The following is a 20222-nucleotide window of genomic DNA, read 5'->3' as shown; positions in this document are numbered from 1 at the left end:
CGAATCATCGGTGGCGTTGATCACATTGAGGTAGACCTGTGAGGGCGACGTTGCTGGCAACGGGCACTTCATGATCGCATCTGTCGTGTTCTCATCGCCAGCAGTGACGCCCTCACCGTAGATCACCTCAACGGCCTCATTCACTGGCACTGCATCGCCGTCCATGACAATGGTGATGGAATTCGTCTTAGCATCGTATGTGCCGTATACCGTATCCGGTGTGGCACTCTGCAGGAATGCAGCTGCTGAAATTGTCTTCGTTGTTGTTGTGGGTGTTGGTGTTGCTGTGGGTGCTGTTGTTGCTGTTGCCCTCTTTTGTATGTTTCCATTTATCGTTGACACCTGCATAGGCAATCTGCTGTTGTTGTTGTCCATGTTGTGGGTGCTCGAAACGGGTTGCGCTTTGGTATGTTCATTTAGGCCATCAGCTCTATGCCCGCCGGATTCCATGCACTCTGCTGCGGTCCCCACCACTGATCCAGGCAATCGCTCTGAGTCGCCTGCATCTTTGGCAGCAGCTTGGTGGCATGTGCCACCGCCTGCTTCCAGGTCTGCTGTGATATCTGCGAGGAGACTCTCGGCCAGCTCTTCAAGTCGTCGCGCATCGAACTCTTCGTCGTCGACGAGCAGCATGTCTTGTATAGAAGGCAGAGCGCCACAATTCTCCAAAGTGAGGCCGTTGTGTTGCTCTGCTTCAGCTGCTGTTGCAACATTCGTGATGTCATCAAGGCACGCGCTGACGACTGTGTGTCCACTTGTGTACCCTGCTGCAGAGGGTCAGCATTGGATGCTGCAGATCCAGTGAGTGTGGGCACACAGCCCTCAGCGCTTGCATTGATGCCAGCTATGTTGCTGTGGCTGCTGTTGTTTTTATAATTTTTGGCATGCTGTCTCATTTCGGCTAGTTCTTGACGCATCTCTTCCATTTCCGCGTCGAGCTTCTGATTCTTGGCCATCAGCGATTCGTTGATACTCTGTAGGCTCTCGCATTTGTTTTGCAATATTTCCGTTTTTTCAGTGAGTTCCTTGATTTCGAATTCCATTTCCTCCATGCGTGCCTTCTTCCTATCGCGACTGGTTTGAGCAGCTACGCGATTCTTTAGTTTCCTATTAGGTAAATGGCGATTGAGTGAAGGTTGTTTTTATTTATATTTCTGTTTAACTTACTTTCTCTGCACCTTCTCCTCCCAAGACAAATGATCTAGACGGCGCTTCTTGGCCTTTGTCGGTCCCGACGGACTTGAAGCCATCGATGCGGGCTCCTCGTCCGCAACACTGTTCGATGAGGATGAATAGCCCGAACTGGATGGCGACGACCCGCCCTTGAGCAGCACCGCAGTGGCTGACAAGGGAGCTGGTCGCAGCTTGGGCAATGTGTTTAAACTCAAATTAGAGCCAAGTGGCACACATTTGGATAGGAGCACTCCGTTAACTGGTGCCATAGTGTATTTCTATTTTTATTGTTGTTGTGGTTGCAATTAATAATTGATAGCAATGCAATATAAATTGCAAATTAAATTTTCATTTTTAATTGTAGCTCTAGATTGGGCGTGATATCTGTGCGAGCACTGAATTTTATCTGATTTGATACACCCGGAATTAATTCATTGGTAGCGTTGCTTTTACTTTTGCTGCTTCAGCTGCGCTTTTCGAATAAGTCGTCAGTTTGGATTTCTTCATTGCCCAGGTTTACTCAGCCCAATCTCACGTAATTTTCCTCAATCTGCTTGCAATTCTGCGCACCCAAAACGTTTCGCAAAGATGTCGTGGACTTTTCTGAATGGGTTGTCGAAAATAGCTGACGTGGCTATTTCTCGTTGGTTCGATGAAAGAAAACGAGTTGAAAGAAGCAGAGATTGTCAAACAAAATGTTATTTAACATAAGTGCGTTAGCATTGGCATGTTATGTTATTAACAGTAGCTCTGCTCAAAAATGCGCACAAATAACTTTTAAACGTAATTATGTTTATCTATTTATTTTTTTATTACTTCATGCTTTATAATATATCACATTAACAAACACCAATTTACATTGAAAGCAAATTTCTCATTTATACGTTTAGCATATATATATTATATAAATTATAAACATGAATTTGGATTTTAAACATATGCAATTTGAAAGACATATAATTTTTATCTAAGACTGAATGTCACATCTTTTTTATACCTTCATATACTAGAGTCCAAACATTTGAGGCATCGGTGAACGTTCCTTTTTCTTTTCTTTCTCATTGGCAGCGAGCTCCTCCCTTATTACATCGGCAACATCGTATATTGTGGTTTTGTGCTTGAAAAATAATAATATTATGTCTTACACTTTATTGATATAGACTTACTTACCTTTAACTGATTTATATAGAATAGGTATGGTATATTCCCTGTGATCGGATCTATTGCCACTGGCCACATATTGGCCAATTCTTCTTTTGAGAATTTCTCGGCTTCCTCCTCCATTAATTTTCCAAAATATTCTTTTGTAAGAAAGCGTTTATTTTCAGGATCCAAGGTTTCAAATGCTTTTAACAGTTTCTCAGGGCTCGCGGGCTCCATTCTGTAAAATATGTATTTGTAATCAACCATATTCATTAAATTTATTTAAATTCAACCAAATTTTTACTTTCTTTGCATAAGTAGTACGGAAACATGAGCCATGAATTTTGGTAAGTGCGTTTCACCTGGATTTTCCACGGATTCAGTTGCTGCAATAATCTCGTTTATCTCCTTTTCTGAAGGAACACAGCCCAAAAATCGCAACACATTTCCCACATTTCGTGTGTCGATGTATTTATCGCCGTGATGATCAAATATGCAGAATGCTTCTGATATACGAACTTCCAGTTCATTTGCAAGTGGGACTGGCAATGGCTGTTAATTATCTGGCGGGCACAATAAACAGAACTTGCAACTTACTGCCGACTTCCATATTATACGGTTAATTTGTGAATAATAAAATAATTTCTTTGATTATACTGTTAATTTTGCATTAAAAAATAAATGTAAAAGTTTGCTAAGAAGATTATTGCACTCCTACGCTTATTCCAATTAAAATAATAATGAAATATATATTTAACATTTCTTTCATGCTTACTTTGTTTTCCGTTACATATTTTGAAAAAAAAGACTAATCGTAATGCCTGATAGCAGACTATTTTCAGATACTGTAAAAGACTAATTCTGTGTGAATGGCCACAAATAAGTGCAAATGTATCGATACATTGAATAACCCAGCTGCATTCGTTTGAGAATATGTCTTAAATTACTGATGCCGCCGTGGTCGTTTCAAATGTACAAGCACATATTTTTTAATGTAAAATAAATGGGTGAAAACATACTGTACGTATCAATTCCATTATTTTAGAATATTTCTATTCAGTGTGAACTTATTTGATTTCACTGAAGCTATTAATTTGGGGATTTTATCTGTGTTAGTGCGAGAGCGTTAGCTGAGCAACAGGTATACGCGCAACGAGTATCGATAGTACTTGAAGCAGAATATCGTTTAGTTGTAATTGAGATTTCATTTGATTCGGTTGGGCCGCGCGTGTGCTTAATCTTGACAGATTTCCAGCGGGAAAAAATAAATCGTAGTGTGATCCAAAATACACATTGCCCTTTTGAATTTGTTAAAAAGTTGTGTACAAAGAATGTGCGAATTGGATAAAGTCAAAGCAAGTCACGACTAGTTTTTACCAAAAGCAACTATCTTCGGCGCAGGTGCAACGCGTTTCTTTAGCGTGTGAGTTTTTTTTTTTTAAAGGTACCAAAGCAATAACAAGTTCAAGCATATCCATAATATCGTCTTACAAAAATTTGTAAGTGTGTGCGAGTGTCTGTGTGTCTGATGCTGTTGTAGTGTGCGTGTTGCGCAGTTTTGAAAACGCGTTTGCGGTTTTTCTCGCTCCGAAATGGAAAGTGCCAGCCGCTTGGCTGCTCCTGCGTTTGTTGTGATACACCCGATCACATTATTGATCGATTGTCGATCAATCTAAACATAAATCGAATCACAAACAAAGAGGTGCGAAAAATGAAAGTGTTTGTTATTATTGTTGCTGTATCGCTATAAATAATGGAAATTGTTTACCTTACGGCCAACTTTGCCACATTCCAGAGCTGGGAGCCGTGTATCATAGAAAGTAGATTAGATATGTGATCGAAAAACTGGTATTACGCTACTTTTACCTTGAACTTGAAGTTTTACCCACACACACATACAGACACGCACACCTGTAAGCATAATTGCGGAAAATTTCAAATGCGCACAATTAGCAAAAAGCAAAGCAAGAAGAAATTGTGCAAAAGTTTTTGACATGTCAACATGAAAACACCTAACGTGATTTAAACAAAGAAAAAGTAAAAGACAATTATAATTAAAAAGAGCCAAAGTTAATGGTGAAATTTAGCCGTGAAGTGAAATTATTGCCGCTTAAGAGTAGCTGCAACTGCAACTGGCACCCTCTTCACCCTTCATCTGTCTTTCTCTTTCTATCTCGCTGTGGTCGCTACGTGCGCTTTTCGCCTTTTCGTGGTTGTTGTTGTTTATAGAGTATTTTTATTTTGTCGACAGGTGGCGGTGCAACGTGCAACACCAGCGATCCACATAGAGAGCGTGCCGACTCTTGACCGCAGGCTATGCCACAACGCTGCGCGTCTCGCGGCTTAAACGACTCGTTTTCCCAGTGCATTGTTGACGCTTAGCCCATCCTGCGCGTCTGCGTCCCGTGGCAAGTGCAGATGCCAACCATGCACACACAAACACACTGAAGTATGTATGTATATGTATGTGTGTGTATGCTTATGCGGGGGTTACCTTTGCCTTTGCTCCGCTTGTTGTTGCTGTTGTTGTTTGTGGCATCAAGTCTGACTGGTCGATCTGGTGGCATGGTCTCAAAACTTGTTTCTCCATCTCTCTTGTTATTGTTGTTGTTGTTGTTTTGTTCTCTTTGTTTTTGTTGCTGCTGCTGCTGCTGCTGGCATTCTTAGCTGGTGATTGTTGCCGCAGCTCCCTATATAGAGGACCACCTTAACATGTGTGTGTGTGTGTGTGTGTGTGTGTATATGTATGTATGTATGTGTGCCTGTGTTCTTGTTTTTGTTTTCTTACTTTTTATTATTGGAGTAAATTTTTCGCTTGAGGGATTTAATGTTATTGCCGTGCTTCTTGCCCCTTTTTTCGCACAGTTAATTTTCTTTTTACTCATGCCCGCATCCGAGCTCATAATATTTTTTATTTTTTCATTTCTTATGATGAGTCAACGTTTTTTTTAGGAAAATAAATTTGAATTTGTTTGTATGCAAATGATATTTATGGTTAATATTATATAAACTTAAATTTAAATAAACGTGAGCTTAGGGAAGTTTAATTTCTAATATAAAACAATTAAACAAGAAAAAATCAACTATAAAAATGATTATTAAAGAAATAAGATTTATATAGCTACTAAATTTGAAACATGAATAGGTAGTTTCTAAAGTTTTTAATTGTTGTATAGGAAGTTTAAATTATATTTGAATCGTTTCCGCTTACATCGTAAATTCTTTATATACATAACTTATATTCTATTTCGAAATTCATTTGTTAATAGAGGGTGCATCTGGTTAATCAATTATTCCTCTTAAGAATCTATCAATACAAAATATTTGTTGGTTAATTAAAATCTTATAAAATGGATATTCTGCTCGCATAACAGACTCTCGAAGTGTTTATGGTATCGTTTTGTCCCTTTCTCTCTCTTTCTCCCTTTCCCACCTACATTCAGTCTGACTTATCTCATTTCTCTTCAGTTTTAGGCAACGTTTGCTCAATGCACGTTAGATAATGCGCGGATGATGTCAAATGTGCTCGATGAATAACTAAAGTCCAATGACATTGTGAACACGCGATAATAATTAGCAAAAAAATCTAGAGAAAACACTTCATAAATTAAACACGAATCAAATAAATATAAAATTATTAAACGCGCAATGGCAAACCGATAGTCGAGGCTGAGAGGGGCAAACAAGTTTACTAACGACGACAGCAACGTGAGAAGAAGAAGAAGAAGAAGAAGATGCCAATAATAACAGCGACTACAACAACGACGTCGACGGCAGCAGCAGCGGTAGCAGCGGGTGGCGGCGGCGCGGGATCCGCAGGCGCAGCGTCTAAATCTGCTGCTCTGTTGGCTAAGGCAATGCCAGTTGGTTCAGCAGCGAGCGATTACCTAATGCAGCAACACCAACAACAACAGCAGCAACAACAGCAGCCACAGCAGCAGCAGCAGTTCAACAGCCATTATTATCAACAGCAGCAACAGTTGGCGCCGGCGTCGCTTGTGCTAAATGCTTCCCACCAGCATTCACATCCACATTCGCATCCACATCCTGTTGTCAGCTCAGCAGCAGCAGCATCGGCGACAACGGTAGCAACAGCTGGTGCTGCTGGAGCAATTGCGAGCAGCGTTGCAGCAACCAGTTTTGCAACATTTAACGGAAACTCAAGTCTAAATTCTAACCTTGCCAACGGAAGTAGTAGCCGGCCGAACCATGTCAAGAAATTCAATTGCAACGATTCCAGCGGCGCGGATCTGGCTGCTGTTGGCAACGGTGACAGCAACAGTTATGCAATGGCTGGCATGCACAAGCCAGCCACAGCAGGCGCAACAACAACTTCAGCAGCAGCAGCAGCAGCAGCTTCAACTGCCACCGGTACAGCCATTGCTGGTCCACCACTGGGCCTGCCGCCTCCTGCTATTAAGAAGTCTACGTCCGCATCGCTGCACGCTTCGCGGGAAGATGTTGCCTCGCTGGGCGGCACCTCCTCGCTGAACAGCCAGGTCTCTGGCCACCATCAGTCGCAGTTCCACGGCAACGGGACAGTCAATGGCAATGCAACGAGCGCACGCCCAGGCGGACATCCCAGCAGCATCCTGAAAGGCAGCAAAGGTAAGTGAAAATGAAAAGAGTTTGGCTGAGCGCATTTGGGGCTAACTGCCATCTGATAGCAGAGTTTTTTAATTTAGAGAAAGCCAATTACTTGTTAGATGAATCTACTAAGCTCAATTAACTTGTTTATGATAGAGAACACATTTCAATTGGAACTATTTGGACTTGGATTCAATTAAATTGTTTATGATTGTGATCTAATTTTAATTAGAAGCATTTCGACTTTTTAACTAAAGAATTTAAGGAATTTAAAGGCATTTAAGAGAATTTAGGATTGCATTTTGCACTTTTCTGTACTATCTGACCAATAAATTGGTTTGATCCAGCTAATTCTGATATATATAAATATATAGTATTACTTGTCATAGAAATACAGAACAGAGGCAATGTTGCATAATGAAAGTTGAGAGATAAATTGGCATGGAAATAGACAAAGACCGAGTCGGCTCTTCAAATTGATTAATCTGCATGTACATACATACATATATAAATACTGTTCATGGTATATTTATATATAATTGATGGCATTGCAAACGTTCTCTCTTTAGACAACGCGTGACAAATTATCCACTACAACGTTCAATACGAAAATAAAAACCCAACTAGGAGATACCCTCTCTTTCATATATAATGACTTTACTTTTACTTTAACTCTAGCGAGTCATTTCCTTAACGTCTGAAGGCCCTATTCAAGGCAAAAGTTGGTCAAAGTGAATTGCATTTTTGACCACTTGCATAGAGCAAATGCTCTACTTTGAAATAAAAAAAAAAAAAAAAAAAAAAAATTAGCTACCAAAATGAATGTATGACCTTTAGGATAGGTTAAGGAAAAGTATATAAATACCAAATTTGGTAACTCTAAGAAATACTCAAATAAGTGAAGTTTTATAAAGTTATTAAACAATTTCTAGGTTTAGCTCTTATAGCTTTGAAGCTCGTATATCTCAGATAATATTTATTGGATGGCTTGAATTCTTGTGAACATACATTTCCCTCTTATTAATAGTTTGGTAAATAAATTTTCCCCTTTCAAAAAAAAAAAAAAAAAAAAAAAAAAAAAAAAAAATAATAATAATAATAATAATAATAAATAAATAATATAAAATAAAATAAAATAAAATAAAAATAAATAAAATAAAATAAAATAAAATAAAATACAATAAAATAAAATAAAATAAAATAAAATAAAATAAAATAAAATAAAATAAAATAAAATAAAATAAAATAAAATAAAATACATTCAAATAAAGAAAATAATAACATAAGATAATGTAAATAGAAATAATCATATAATATAATATAATATAATATAAAATAAAATGAAATGAAATGAAATGAAATGAAATGAAATGAAATGAAATGAAATGAAATGAAATGAAATGAAATGAAATGAAATGAAATGAAATGAAATGAAATGAAATGAAATGAAATGAAATGAAATGAAATAAAATAAAATAAAATAATTAAGCAAACACAAATTGATTAGCGACCAATTGACTTTCATTTTAATTAGTTTGCTGCAGAGTTTAGCCAAAAAAGAACTTGTGTCTTGTTGGCTAATGTAGAATTCTATGTGGTTCCAAAAAACATGTCAATGCTGTTCCCATTTCAGGCGCAAGATTAGTTGACTTACGATCTGCAACTGGAGGCTTTGAATGAATGATTAAACAGTGTCCATGTGTGCGTGTGTGTGTATGTGTTTTAGGGCAAAACAGTTCCAAGAGCATATTGAGGTCAGTTTGCTCAAAAAGAAACACCACATGCTGTCCAGGCAATCAGGCTGAGGCAAGGCAAGGCAAGGCAAGGCAAGGCAAGGCAAGGCAAGGCAAGGCATTCATCCCACCCACATGGCCAACATGAGTAGTTTACCCACACTTGAATTTTTGTGCTCCGGCTTGTTTGCTTTTCTGTTTCAGTTTCAGTTTTGGTTTCGGTTTCGGTTGCACTTGCAATTGCTTTAATTAGCTGCCTCTCATTGTGTAGACAAAATTATGTGTAAGTCTTCAGTGCACAGCGGGGCTGCAGAGTTCAATTGATTTGCTTGTGCTTTGTGCCCTTTGCTGTCCAAACAGACACGTGCCAATTGTTTACACCTCAGCTGCTTGGGCCCAAGTGAGGAGAGTTAAGACAATGGATTCGCTTGTAAGTTGAAGCCGTTTCGCACTTCTGCTTGTGGGTCTTCGGGCTCTACCAAGACGCTGAACGGCCAACAAGCCAAACAGGTGACGTTCAAGAGTTTTCGTTGTACTTTACTTCGTGACTCAGTTTATTCATACTCGTTCAGCTAGTGCATAAAGAGTATATTGGCCTGGTTAGAGACCAGTCTTGGCTGAGTTGGAATAAATATCCGCTAGAGGGTATGTCAAGGTGTCACAGATTGCTCAAACTGCAGTGAGAAACAGATATAGAAACAGAAATGACCACTACAGGGTATACCTGGTACTGGAGTGCTCTCATTTGATATGAATTCTTTGAAATGTTTACTTGTAGCATAAACTCCATATGCAGGGTATCTCTTAGTCAGTTAACGCCCATGACTCGTGTTTATTTTGTAATCGAATATAGTATACGTCTTGCTCATGCCATCTGATATTCAATAACATTCTCATTCATGGCGTCCCTGCATTTGAGACTCTACTGTGGCATTTGCAGCACTCTGAAATGTGAGCGCAAATGCCGCTTAAACCACTTGCAGCTACCTACCCAAACACTTGTCGCAAAGTGTCTCCCTCTCTCTCTCTCTCTTCCACTCTCTCTCTCTCTCTCGCTTTCGTAGTAAATTGTAGTATATAGCCCCAGCCACATTCATTCATGAGTCTGTGTGTGGGGGCTGCCACAAGTTTGATCGAGTTCAAAGTTGTTACTGTGGGCGTGCGGGCATGGGGCGTGGCTGGCATTAGTACGCTTATGCATATGAAGTGGAAAATTGATATTTATAGTTCGAAGCAGACGCACTCAGCACGAGAGAGTGAGCAATCAGAGCCAAGCCGCAGGCCTTAACAAAGACCCAACCTAAATGGGCCATCTGAAATTATGTATTTCACTCAACAACAACAACAACAACAAATAATAATCGCTTTCGGAAGTTGGCCAAGCGACAATTCCTAAACGGAGCATCAATGGTGAATGTTGGCTTGACTTAGTTTATGGTTTTTTTTTGTATTTTATTCATATTTTGTTTTTTTAAGCAGGTGTTTTAGATCTTAGCATTGTTATGTGGGCTCTAAATTTGGTAACATCGGACATAGTTTATGAAGCTTATGAAATTTATTTATTAGCGCGTTTTGTTCAGGCAGTTGAATGTGTGAACTTGGTCTTGGAACAGCCGCAATGGCAATGAACTCACTCACCATGGTCACCCACGAGGAAACACCTCAATCTGTGTGTGTGTATGTGTGTGTGTGTGTGTGTGTGTGCTTAAGTTATCATTTACGCGTCATGTCTTTGGCAATTAGCAGAGCCAACGCCGACGTCGCCTCCTCACCTCCTCGCCTCGTCGCCTCACCTCCATTGCTCCCATTCGCGTCATATGATGCGATTATTAATTTCTTGATTACGACAACATTGTGACATGCACAAGGAAAGGGTTCTGCCTGGTAAGGAGGGGTTCTGCGAGCTTGCGCTTGAGATGGGTGGCGTGTGTAAGCCAGGTTAACGAAGCAGCAAAGCCAATTAGATGCCATCATTATGCTAGGAGCCACAATTCCACAATTCGCTCCACACAACTCAGTCCCAAGCACCATCTTAATGCCGCAAGCACCGCCCTTCAGCCACCCGGTGGTGGTGCTCAGTGGCTCGAGCAGTCCTGAAGTGTTGCACATTGCTGCTGCATGGCTCAATGACATTCATTATTTATGCGCAGTGAGAGTTCACGACTTGATGGCAACGTCTCCAGCCATTCAAATAGTTCGAGCATGGGCTGGGCCGGCCTAGACGAGGCTAGGCCAGGCATTTCTTTAAAGAAAGCGCGCCTAGACTGGGCCTCCATGGTTTGAATTCTTAATTGATTTGTAGGCCGTTGAGCAATTTATTTGACCGAGTAGGGGAATTACTTGAATAGGAATTAAGCCTCTTAAGAGTCATAGACAATAAATAGTCTTTGTTTACAAATGAATTGAATTGATACTTTAAATAAAGTAGAATTAATAAAGTAGGATTATAGTAGTTGGAGAAGGTTTTAATATTACAATATTAGAGACCGTAAATATGTATGTATGCGATATCTATTTGACAATATTCTATATACTATAGTATATTTATAGCATAAGCATTCTCTAATATTTAATTTAATTTTATATGCCTTAGTATATGCATATATAGATATAGAGGATTGGCATTTATATAGTTATCTAAGGCTTAGAATTATAGATTATATGATATTCAAGCAAGAACTGAGGGAACTGGAAGTTTCTTCAAAGGGCTATACATACAAAGCAACTGCAACTGGGGGTTTCTGCTATTAGCTCTATATATGCTTTCAGACAGTAAAAGAACAGTCTGATTAAGTTGATATATATATACGTATATTATATACCTATATTAGTGATACATTTATGTTTCCCATTACACTCTTCAAACTACCATTTAAACTTATTTAAAGTCCAACCTCTTTATGTGCCCTTCCTCTCTCGCACTCTCTCGTTCTCTCCCTCTCCCTCTCCACTATTTCTATGTAAATTTTGTGAAATGCTTTCAGCTTGATATGTCACTGTCATTGACCCTCTTCAGCAGTTGAGGTTTTGAGGCTTGTAAAGTGCATTTCTTGATCCACCCCTGTCTGAATGTCTAAATATAATGGGCTGCTTACCTGGCGCGCATTTCTTATTGTTTTTTGTTCTCTTTATGCCCGAACCGGGCTTCACTGCGTCTTGGTTGCATGTGAGTCATGCTCTTGGCTTGTGCGATTCAGCATGCTCAATCTACAGATCAGAGACATGCGTGTTTTTATATAGGGTATGAAGTGGGTATTTCAATTATCCGATGGAATGTGATACTGGAAAGATATAGAAATTGATATAAATACATATATATTTATATGTGGATCTAAAATTGATTTTTATAATATCATTTTGTTTAATTTGACATTCTTAAAAATGATTGAAGATTATTATTTTGGAATAAAGTTAATGAGAAATTGGAAATATCTATAGACAGAGTTCTAGCCCTATTGAGAAGCCTAATCCTAGCATAAAGTCTCCTTAGTATATTTACTTTGAAATGTTCTGGAAGAAATTTGTTCTCACCTAAACAAAACCTTAACTACTAATTAGCCTACTTTTCCCTAAAGTAAGGGTACTCCCTATGCGTCACACTTGAGCCAACAATAGTTTCCTTTGGCTGTGATAATCAAACAATATCCATTACTCATAATAAGAGGTTTCGTCTGAGTTTTCCTCTGTATCGTCCATGATTGACAACGATAATCACGCAAAAAATTGTGGCTAATTGCAAAAAAAAAAGAACAAAACTGTATTGAAAAGAGAAGAAAGGCAAGAGATTGACGGGGCAAAAGAAAAGAGAGGAAGAGATGCGAATGGAGCTGCGCAGAGATATGAGCAGTTCCCAACATGCTCGCATTGTTGTTCGGCTAACAATGCATTCTCAAGCCCGAGAAGTCCGCACAGGCCAGAACTAAATATAAACATCTTGGCGATCTTCTAGCTTAGCATGTGTCCGCCCCAAGATGAAGATGGGGCGTGCGCTCCATCTAAGGGCAGCTGCTAACAATTCAACTAAGGCCAGAGAGGCGAGAGTTCATTGACTTTGAAGTGAAAAGAAAAGTTGGCATTCTTTAAGTTTGGTAGAACCCCTATATGTGAGCTGTGAATGAATAATTGAATGGCCAGGAGCTGATGGAGTTCTATATGGAAAGCATATATAGAATATATATGGAATATATTTGCAATTTTGCTTTATTATTTGGCTTATTTATACATATATTTATTTAAATAAGTTGACGTAACGACTTTCCTATAAAAGGAAAACAGAGAATTAACATATTTTAAGTAGAACTAAAATTTCCATTGAGGCATTTATTTTCATTGAAACTTGAGAGGATATTAATTGCAATTAAAGCATTTTATTTTGTCAAAATAGTAAATAATTAGCAGCTTTAATTATTATAGAGATAAGGTAGCACTAATAATGAATAAATAAATAAAAATAATGAAAAGTAAAATAATAAATTAATATAAATAATCCATATTAAAATAATAAATTAATATAAATAATCTATAATAAAATAATAAATTATTATAAATAATGTATAATAAAATAATAAATTAATATAAATAATGTATAATAAAATAATAAATTAATATAAAAAAAATAATAAATTAATATAAAAAATCTATAATAAAATAATAAATTATTATAAATAATGTATAATAAAATAATAAATTAATATAAATAATGTATAATAAATTAATATAAAAAATCTATAATAAAATAATAAATTAATATAAAAAATCTATAATAAAATAATAAATTAATATAAATATTGTATAGTAAAATAATAAATTATTATAAATAACGTATAATAAAATAATAAATTAATATAAATAATGTAAAATAATAAATTATTGTAAATAATGTATAATAAAATATTAAATTAATATAAATAATGTTTAAAAAAATATTAAATTAATATAAATAATCTATAATAAAATAATAAATGAATATAAATAATCTATAATAAACTAATAAATTAATATAAATAATGTATAATAAAATAATAAATCAATATAAATAACGTATAATAAAATAATAAATTAAAAAAATTATAATTAAATTAATATCTAATTTATAAGTAGTTTAGTGCAGAGCTTTTCTTCTCTCTAAGTACAGACATATTAGAGCGCTTTAAATTGTAGACTCTTGTTCTATTGCTGTATGATCTTCCCTTTACATATACATATATACATATTTCCCATACCTTCTCATAAACATAATGTCCAGTGAGCATTTTCTTGCATGTTGTTCAATTACTTTGCGCTTATCTGAGACAAACAATGATAAGAAATGTTTTGCATAGATAAGGTCACATTATATATGTGTGTATAACATAACTACATATATACACATACATAGATGAACGCTGAACAAATTGCAGTATATGGAGAACTGTAAGGGAACTCACTCGACTCACCTATAAAACACCGCGCGCTGTCGTCTATTCAAAGCAACTGTATTTCTGCTGTGCCACATCTGGTGATCAAATAGCTTCGCCTGCTCTACAAATATTTACACAAGCAGTCGACACAGACAAGTGAAGTTGTTTGGGGGGTGGGGAGGGGCGGAGCAGCAACTGTTCAAGCAAACTGTGCCACACTGAATCATAGCAAAAAAAAAAAAAAGAGAGAGAAAAAGGTAAAAAAAAGCAGCACCAACAACTTCCGTAGTTTGGGCTCGTTCGTTCACACTTTCTGGATTATGCAGCATCCATAAACACAAGCACACACACACATACACACGGGGCTACATGGCACAACTTCTATTTGCGTTAGTCAGTAAAAAGCGCCCATTGATGGGGCCGCTGCTTGGAGTCCAATATGAATCGAACATGAGGCCATCTGCCTGCTCTCTAATTGATCAGAGCTCCATGCAGCGCTTACCCATACATACACACATACATGTGTACATATTCATGCATACATTTGTAAATATTTATATTTCTCTATGCAAATGATTCGTTTCTGATATTTGATTTTTTGCTCTGTGTGGGCAACTGCAACTCCTATCCATGAAGATGTCTGAGAAGTAAGTCTATAGACATATGCTTACATGTATATATACATATGCACATATATGGACCTACTCTACTCCATATGGGCTAACGATGAGCGGACTGAATCGAATCGCTTCTCTCTGCTCGCTTCGCCGGAGCACAGTTAGCAACTGCCGTTGGCTGTTTTAATGAGCATTGATGTAAATTTTTAGCATCAGATTTAGCTCGATTTTAGACATCATTATGAGTTGTGCAGAATTTGAATAGTCTGCATAGGACTTTGCATAAACTTTGTGGACTGCAAACAAAAGATGCAAAACTTTCATTTTATAAAGAACTTCTAGTTTCTGTTGAGGTTTTAATTGAGATAAGCAGATAACTGCTTGATTGAATGACTAATCGATTGACTGACTAATTAATGCGTTGTCCAAGTTATTAGAGCTACAAAATTATTCCATAAATATCTTCTGGCAAAGCTTATGCTTTGATGGGTCTCTGCAAAAGATCATTATGTTTGCATACCATTTCTTGAGGATCTACATTTATTTTTAAAAATCTTTGCATAATAATAATATCATTGTCGAAATGCTCGTGCTTAAACTTCTTTAAAAGAATCAACACTAAATAAATAAATAATCTATTCCCAAAAAAATATGGGGATTCATATGTACAATCCCCATTTTTTGTTGGGACTAGATAATATATACATATGTACATATAGTATAAATATTTATATTATTTTTTACACTTTTCGAAAAATCAACAACTGCTGCAAGAAAAAATATTTTCACATAAAATTTGATGTCTTTCCTGGAATGGATGTGGGATACTCTTTAAAGAAATGGGTCTTAAATTCTTGAAACTCTTTAAGAAAATCTTCATTATAATAGACTCAATATGCTCCATATTTATTTAGGTAAAAATCATATTACAATTATATTTCATAGGAGAATCTATAATAATTAAAATCCTGCATATAACTTTAGAAAATTACAATACATTATACAATAATTAATACAAACTTTCTATATAACTGTAGTAAATCTATAATAATAGAACTGCTCCAGAAAACTTTAGATAATCTTCAATAATAAATACAGTAATAAAACATTTCAATAATTAATAATTATTATTATAATAATCAAGTTCCTCTAAGTAAGTTTAGTAAATCTCTAATAATAAATATAATAACACAATTTTCCTATTTAAACTTTGATGATCTATCATAATAAATATAATAGTCATAATATAATAATTTACCACGCCCCTCACATGAGCTCAAATGATTGTCTACAATGAACCTGAATACTAGGTAGTGCTGGTCCCCTCATTACAACGCGTAATTGCATCCTTCAAGACCCTTTGGTTTGTGGTGTTCACATGTAAACAAGAGGGCTGCGAACTGGGTCAGAGGCGTTCAAGTAAGCCTTCTGGAGACCACTCTTTCGACTTGTTTTGTGGTTAATAATAAATGCACTTGTTTGTTGTTGTCTGTTGTTGTTGTTGTTGTTGTTGTTGGTTGGCATAGAACATGTTACGGTTCATTCAACACTCAACAAAAAGCGCTGCAATAGGAATGGCCCATGCAGGGGCCTGGCCAAACTATTCTCGGCTGGATGCACACCTCTTTAACGATTTACCGATTTACCTGTTTGGCTGTGGGCGTGGGCGTGGGCGTGGCCGACCAGCGTTTGAACCGTAGTGTGACAAATCAGTCAAGCAAAAGCTAATTGCACACATCCGGTTTGAGGTCAGGCGATGGTTCATTGATTGAAGTTGGCCGCAGGAAAAGTTGGGAGCAGGAAAATAAGGACTTTTATAATTAATCAACAAATTCGTTATTCCTCTTGCAGAAAACCTTTTGCAAGGTCCGTACTACAATGGCGAAGGCCGGGACAGCAGCATGGGCAGTGAATGCGGCGCTGCAGACATGAATCAGGCGAATAACGAGGATCCCGGCGATGGCCTCGGACCACTGCCGCCCAAATGGGAGACGGCCTACACGGAGCGCGGCGAACTGTACTTTATAGAGTGAGTGAATGAGAGGAGAATGCTTTTATATACAATTATTCAATGTTTCCTTTTATTTCTAGCCACAATACGGGCACCTCGCACTGGCTGGATCCGCGTCTGTCCAAGTATCAGAAAAAATCGCTGGAGGATTGCTGCGAGGATGAGCTGCCCTATGGCTGGGAGAAGATTGAGGACTCCATGTATGGCATGTACTTTATTGATCATGTGAATCGACGCACTCAGTATGAGAATCCGGTGCTTGAAGCGAAGCGTCGTGCGGCTGAGCAACGCCAGCAGCAGCAGGAGCAGCTGCAACTGCAACAACAGCAAAAGCAGCAGCAACAGCAGCAACAACAACAACAGCAACAGGCACCGCCGCCACAGCAACGCTCAAAGACGCCGACGGCAGCGCAGGAGGCAGCGAATGCGAGGCAAACTCCATTGCCAGCGGCGCCAATGCCAATGGCAGCCAATGCAGCCAAGCTGCCGTACAAATTCACACGCAATCCGGCGGAACTGCAGGGCCAGCGGATAAACACAACGCTGGTGAAGTCGACGCGTGGATTGGGCTTCACCATTGTTGGCAGCGACGGCAGCAACGGCAGCGATGTGGAGGAGTTTCTGCAGATCAAGACAGTGGTGCCCAATGGCCCAGCCTGGCTGGACGGGCAGCTGCAGACGGGCGATGTGCTGGTCTATGTGAATGACACTTGTGTGCTGGGCTACACGCACCACGACATGGTCAACATCTTTCAGTCCATACTGCCCGGTGAGACGGCTGCGCTGGAGGTGTGCCGCGGCTATCCACTGCCCTTCGATCCGAATGATCCCAACACTGAGGTGGTGACCACCATGGCCGTGGACGTTATGCCGTGCGAGTCGGAGAAGCAGCGTCGCCTGAACGTCGACCTGAACATGGATGGCAATTACAATTTTCTGGATTTGTCTGGCGAAGGCGTTAGCAAAGCGGCTGGAAGTGGTTTCATTCTGATGAAGAAGCCGGAGATTTACACGTTTTCCATCATGAAGGGCGCCATGGGCTTTGGCTTCACCATCGCTGATTCCGCTTGCGGGCAGATTGTGAAGAAGATCCTCGACCGCAACTGCTGCACTCAGCTGTTGGAGGGGGATGTGCTGCTCGAGATAAACGGCATCAATGTGCGCAACAAGCCTCACTTCTATGTGGTGGAGCTGCTCAAGGAGTGCAGCCAAACCACGCCCACCACTCTTAAGATACAGCGCACGCCGCCCGAGCAATCGGCCGCTGGCCAGGGCCTGGGCAATGTGGCCAATCTGCGCAAGAACTTTGTGGGCGGCACTGGTGCCGGGCTGTTTCGCAGCAAAACGCCCACCGCTGATCTGTACAGCACTCAGCCCAAAGAGGTGCTGCCCATGCGGCCGAAGACACCGTTGGTGGACACGCGACGTGCCCGCGTCCTGACGCCAAATAACGAATTGCAGCAGGCGGATGGGGGTGCATCCGTGGAGAACAAGGCACTGCATCTGCAGGGCTCGGCGGGCAAGTCGAACAATAGTCTGCAGGAGCTGGACGATATACCGTTTATGGATCCCTATCCCAAGATGGTCAGTCGACTGAGCGAGCGCCTGGCCGAGGCCACCCTGCAGAGCAACGTCGATGTGGATGTGGGCGATGGAGGCAACTATAATCCAATTTACGGCCTGCCGCCCAGCATGCAGCCGCTGCCACTGCCGCTGGGTCATCATGAATCCTGCTACTGCTACGATTGCCAGGCGCAGCGCTATCAACGACCGCAGCAGCCGTCGCAGCTGGGCTATTACGTGCAGCAGCCGCCAGTTTCAGTTGCATCGGCCACCGGGCAGTACTCGCCGTTGCAAGCGGCGCACATCCAGAACGAGCGGATGCAGCGTCGCGTCAATGAGCTGCTGAGCGATAGACGGCGCGTGGGTTTTGCCAACTTGGATCCGCCACAGCAGCAGCTGCAGCTGCAGCATTCGCCCAGCTGGCGTAACGGTGCCCTGCTGGATGCCTCGGAGGATGCCGAGCAGTGTGAGCTGACCGAGGTGACGCTGGAGCGGCAGGCGATGGGCTTCGGCTTTCGCATCGTTGGTGGCACAGAGGAGGGCTCCCAGGTGACTGTGGGTCACATTGTGCCGGGCGGGGCAGCCGATAATGATCATCGGATCGCCACCGGCGATGAGATCCTCAGCATCGATGGCATTAATGTGGTATGTTGATGCGATTGCTTATGACGCGGTGCGCTCATCAAATGCATTTCTTTATTGACTCAGCTAAACTCTTCGCATCATAAAGTCGTCTCGCTGATGGGCGAATCTGCCGTGCGTGGTCAGGTGACAATGATATTGCGTAGGCGACGAGCTCCGCTGCTTCAGCAAGCGCCGCTGCAGCAACTGCGACGCTATCCCTACGATGTGATTGTCAGTCGGCATGAGAACGAGGGATTTGGCTTTGTCATAATCTCCTCATCGAATCATTACTACGGCTCCACAATAGGTAAGATCAAATTGTTGGTTTTTCAGGCAATGGATTGATTTTATAATTGCCTTTCTCTCCTCAGGCAAACTAATACCGGGCAGTCCGGCTGATCGCTGTGGGGAGCTGAAAGTGGGCGACAGGATTATTGCCGTTAACCGCATCGATATTGCGGGCATGTCGCATGGCGATGTCGTGAATCTTATAAAGGAATCTGGGTTACATGTGCGCCTCACCATCGGCTGTCCGCTCAAAGAGGGCGGTCCCAGTCCCGGCGGCAGCAGTGCGGGCATGGGCTCTAATACGCCATTGCAGGCATCGCCCAGTTTACTCAAAGCTCCACAACAACAACAACCGCAACTCCAACATCTCCAGCAACAGCAGCAACACCAACAACACCAACAGCATCAACAATTGGAAATGCCAGGACTGGGCCCCATGCCTGGCAGCTATCTGGAGCGGGCCAGTACAAATATCGCAGCCACACTCGCCCTGCATCAGCAGCCACAGTTATGACTCTGAGATCTACGGATTCGGCTCTACAAGAGCTTTCTTTAGCTAGTTTACATGTGCATTTTACGCGTGCAGTGCCGTAGTTTTATAAATAACTGTTAAGTAACCCCAAAGACTGAATTTAGTAAGCATATGCAACATTTCAAATTTGCGAATCTCCAAGCGCTTCGTGAAGCTACACAAAATTGTCAGAAAAATCGGTTATCTTTACTCTATCCCTCTTAGTGACGACTTGCCTTATAGCCTAGTTAGAATTATAAGTTATTAATGAAATCACGAGCTTTTCTACTATGTATAAATCAAATAAATCTGGTGTCATGTGAAATTACACCATTTTAACAGTTTAGCATATCGCTATCTATAGAAATATATATAAATATTGTAAGATGCTTTAGAATAGGGTTCTCTACAAATACCATTTATGAAGTATTGAAATATTTGTACAAATGTAAAACTAAATATTTTTTATTTATATATATATTAATATGTTGTTTAATAAATGATATTACAACTAGTTTATGCAATGAGTGTGCTTTGTTCCTCTAAATTTCGAATAAATTTCTCTAGTTGGCA

At 39.8% G+C, this 20222-nt stretch overlaps 3 protein-coding genes and 1 long non-coding RNA gene across 8 annotated transcripts; 1 reads left to right on the top strand and 3 right to left on the bottom strand.

Moving 5' to 3' along the window:
• Positions 1-279: 279 nt before the first annotated feature.
• Positions 280-1842, bottom strand: Xbp1 (X box binding protein 1). The gene is made up of 2 exons (XM_018106684.3): positions 1168-1842; positions 280-1107 (listed from the first exon to the last, which is right to left on the bottom strand). The coding sequence occupies exons 1-2, from the start codon at positions 1440-1442 to the stop codon at positions 417-419; spliced, it is 966 nt and encodes a 321-aa protein (XP_017962173.3). The 5' UTR covers positions 1443-1842; the 3' UTR covers positions 280-416.
• A 184-nt stretch (positions 1843-2026) lies between these two features.
• Positions 2027-3103, bottom strand: LOC108653126 (dynein regulatory complex protein 8). Its single transcript, XM_018103442.3, has 4 exons — positions 2914-3103; positions 2621-2858; positions 2344-2554; positions 2027-2290 (listed from the first exon to the last, which is right to left on the bottom strand). The coding sequence occupies exons 1-4, from the start codon at positions 2924-2926 to the stop codon at positions 2180-2182; spliced, it is 573 nt and encodes a 190-aa protein (XP_017958931.1). The 5' UTR covers positions 2927-3103; the 3' UTR covers positions 2027-2179.
• A 94-nt stretch (positions 3104-3197) lies between these two features.
• Magi (membrane associated guanylate kinase, WW and PDZ domain containing protein magi) lies at positions 3198-20168 on the top strand. Of its 5 annotated transcripts, none has more exons than XM_089262510.1 (6): positions 3198-3336; positions 5785-6924; positions 16504-16681; positions 16744-18871; positions 18935-19157; positions 19222-20168. In XM_089262510.1, exons 2-6 carry the CDS (start codon positions 6051-6053, stop codon positions 19650-19652), a joined length of 3834 nt encoding a protein of 1277 aa, XP_089118636.1. In that variant the 5' UTR covers positions 3198-3336; positions 5785-6050; the 3' UTR covers positions 19653-20168. The 5 variants fall into 5 exon arrangements, with proteins under 5 accessions (XP_089118636.1, XP_089118634.1, XP_089118635.1 ...); XM_089262508.1 differs by lacking the exon at positions 3198-3336 and adding an exon at positions 3379-3739; XM_089262509.1 differs by lacking the exon at positions 3198-3336 and adding an exon at positions 3746-4018.
• On the bottom strand, positions 3714-4322 carry LOC149091094 (uncharacterized). The gene is made up of 2 exons (XR_016197184.1): positions 4183-4322; positions 3714-4113 (listed from the first exon to the last, which is right to left on the bottom strand). It is a non-coding gene; the product is annotated as an uncharacterized LOC149091094 (long non-coding RNA).
• Positions 20169-20222: the final 54 nt, after the last annotated feature.

Source organism: Drosophila navojoa, chromosome 5 (genome assembly GCF_054131105.1).
Source record: "Drosophila navojoa isolate 15081-1374.11 chromosome 5, UAZ_NAV_1.0, whole genome shotgun sequence".
NCBI lineage: Eukaryota > Metazoa > Arthropoda > Insecta > Diptera > Drosophilidae > Drosophila > Drosophila navojoa.
This window is presented reverse-complemented; position numbering and strand designations above follow the sequence as displayed.

Excerpts from the sequence above, each read along its gene's own strand:
- LOC108653126 (XM_018103442.3), bottom strand. Across the intron at positions 2,555-2,620 it reads GTACTACTTATGCAAAGAAA|AATGGAGCCCGCGAGCCCTG; the intron begins GTAAAAATTTGG and ends CATATTTTACAG. Across the intron at positions 2,291-2,343 it reads TCTATATAAATCAGTTAAAG|CACAAAACCACAATATACGA; the intron begins GTAAGTAAGTCT and ends TTATTTTTCAAG.
- Xbp1 (XM_018106684.3), bottom strand. The coding sequence starts at position 1,442 with ATGGCACCAGTTAACGGAGTGCTCCTATCCAAATGTGTGCCACTTGGC. Across the intron at positions 1,108-1,167 it reads GAGGAGAAGGTGCAGAGAAA|GAAACTAAAGAATCGCGTAG; the intron begins GTAAGTTAAACA and ends TTTACCTAATAG.
- Magi (XM_089262510.1), top strand. The coding sequence starts at position 6,051 with ATGCCAATAATAACAGCGACTACAACAACGACGTCGACGGCAGCAGCA. Across the intron at positions 18,872-18,934 it reads GCATCGATGGCATTAATGTG|CTAAACTCTTCGCATCATAA; the intron begins GTATGTTGATGC and ends TTATTGACTCAG. Across the intron at positions 19,158-19,221 it reads TTACTACGGCTCCACAATAG|GCAAACTAATACCGGGCAGT; the intron begins GTAAGATCAAAT and ends TTCTCTCCTCAG.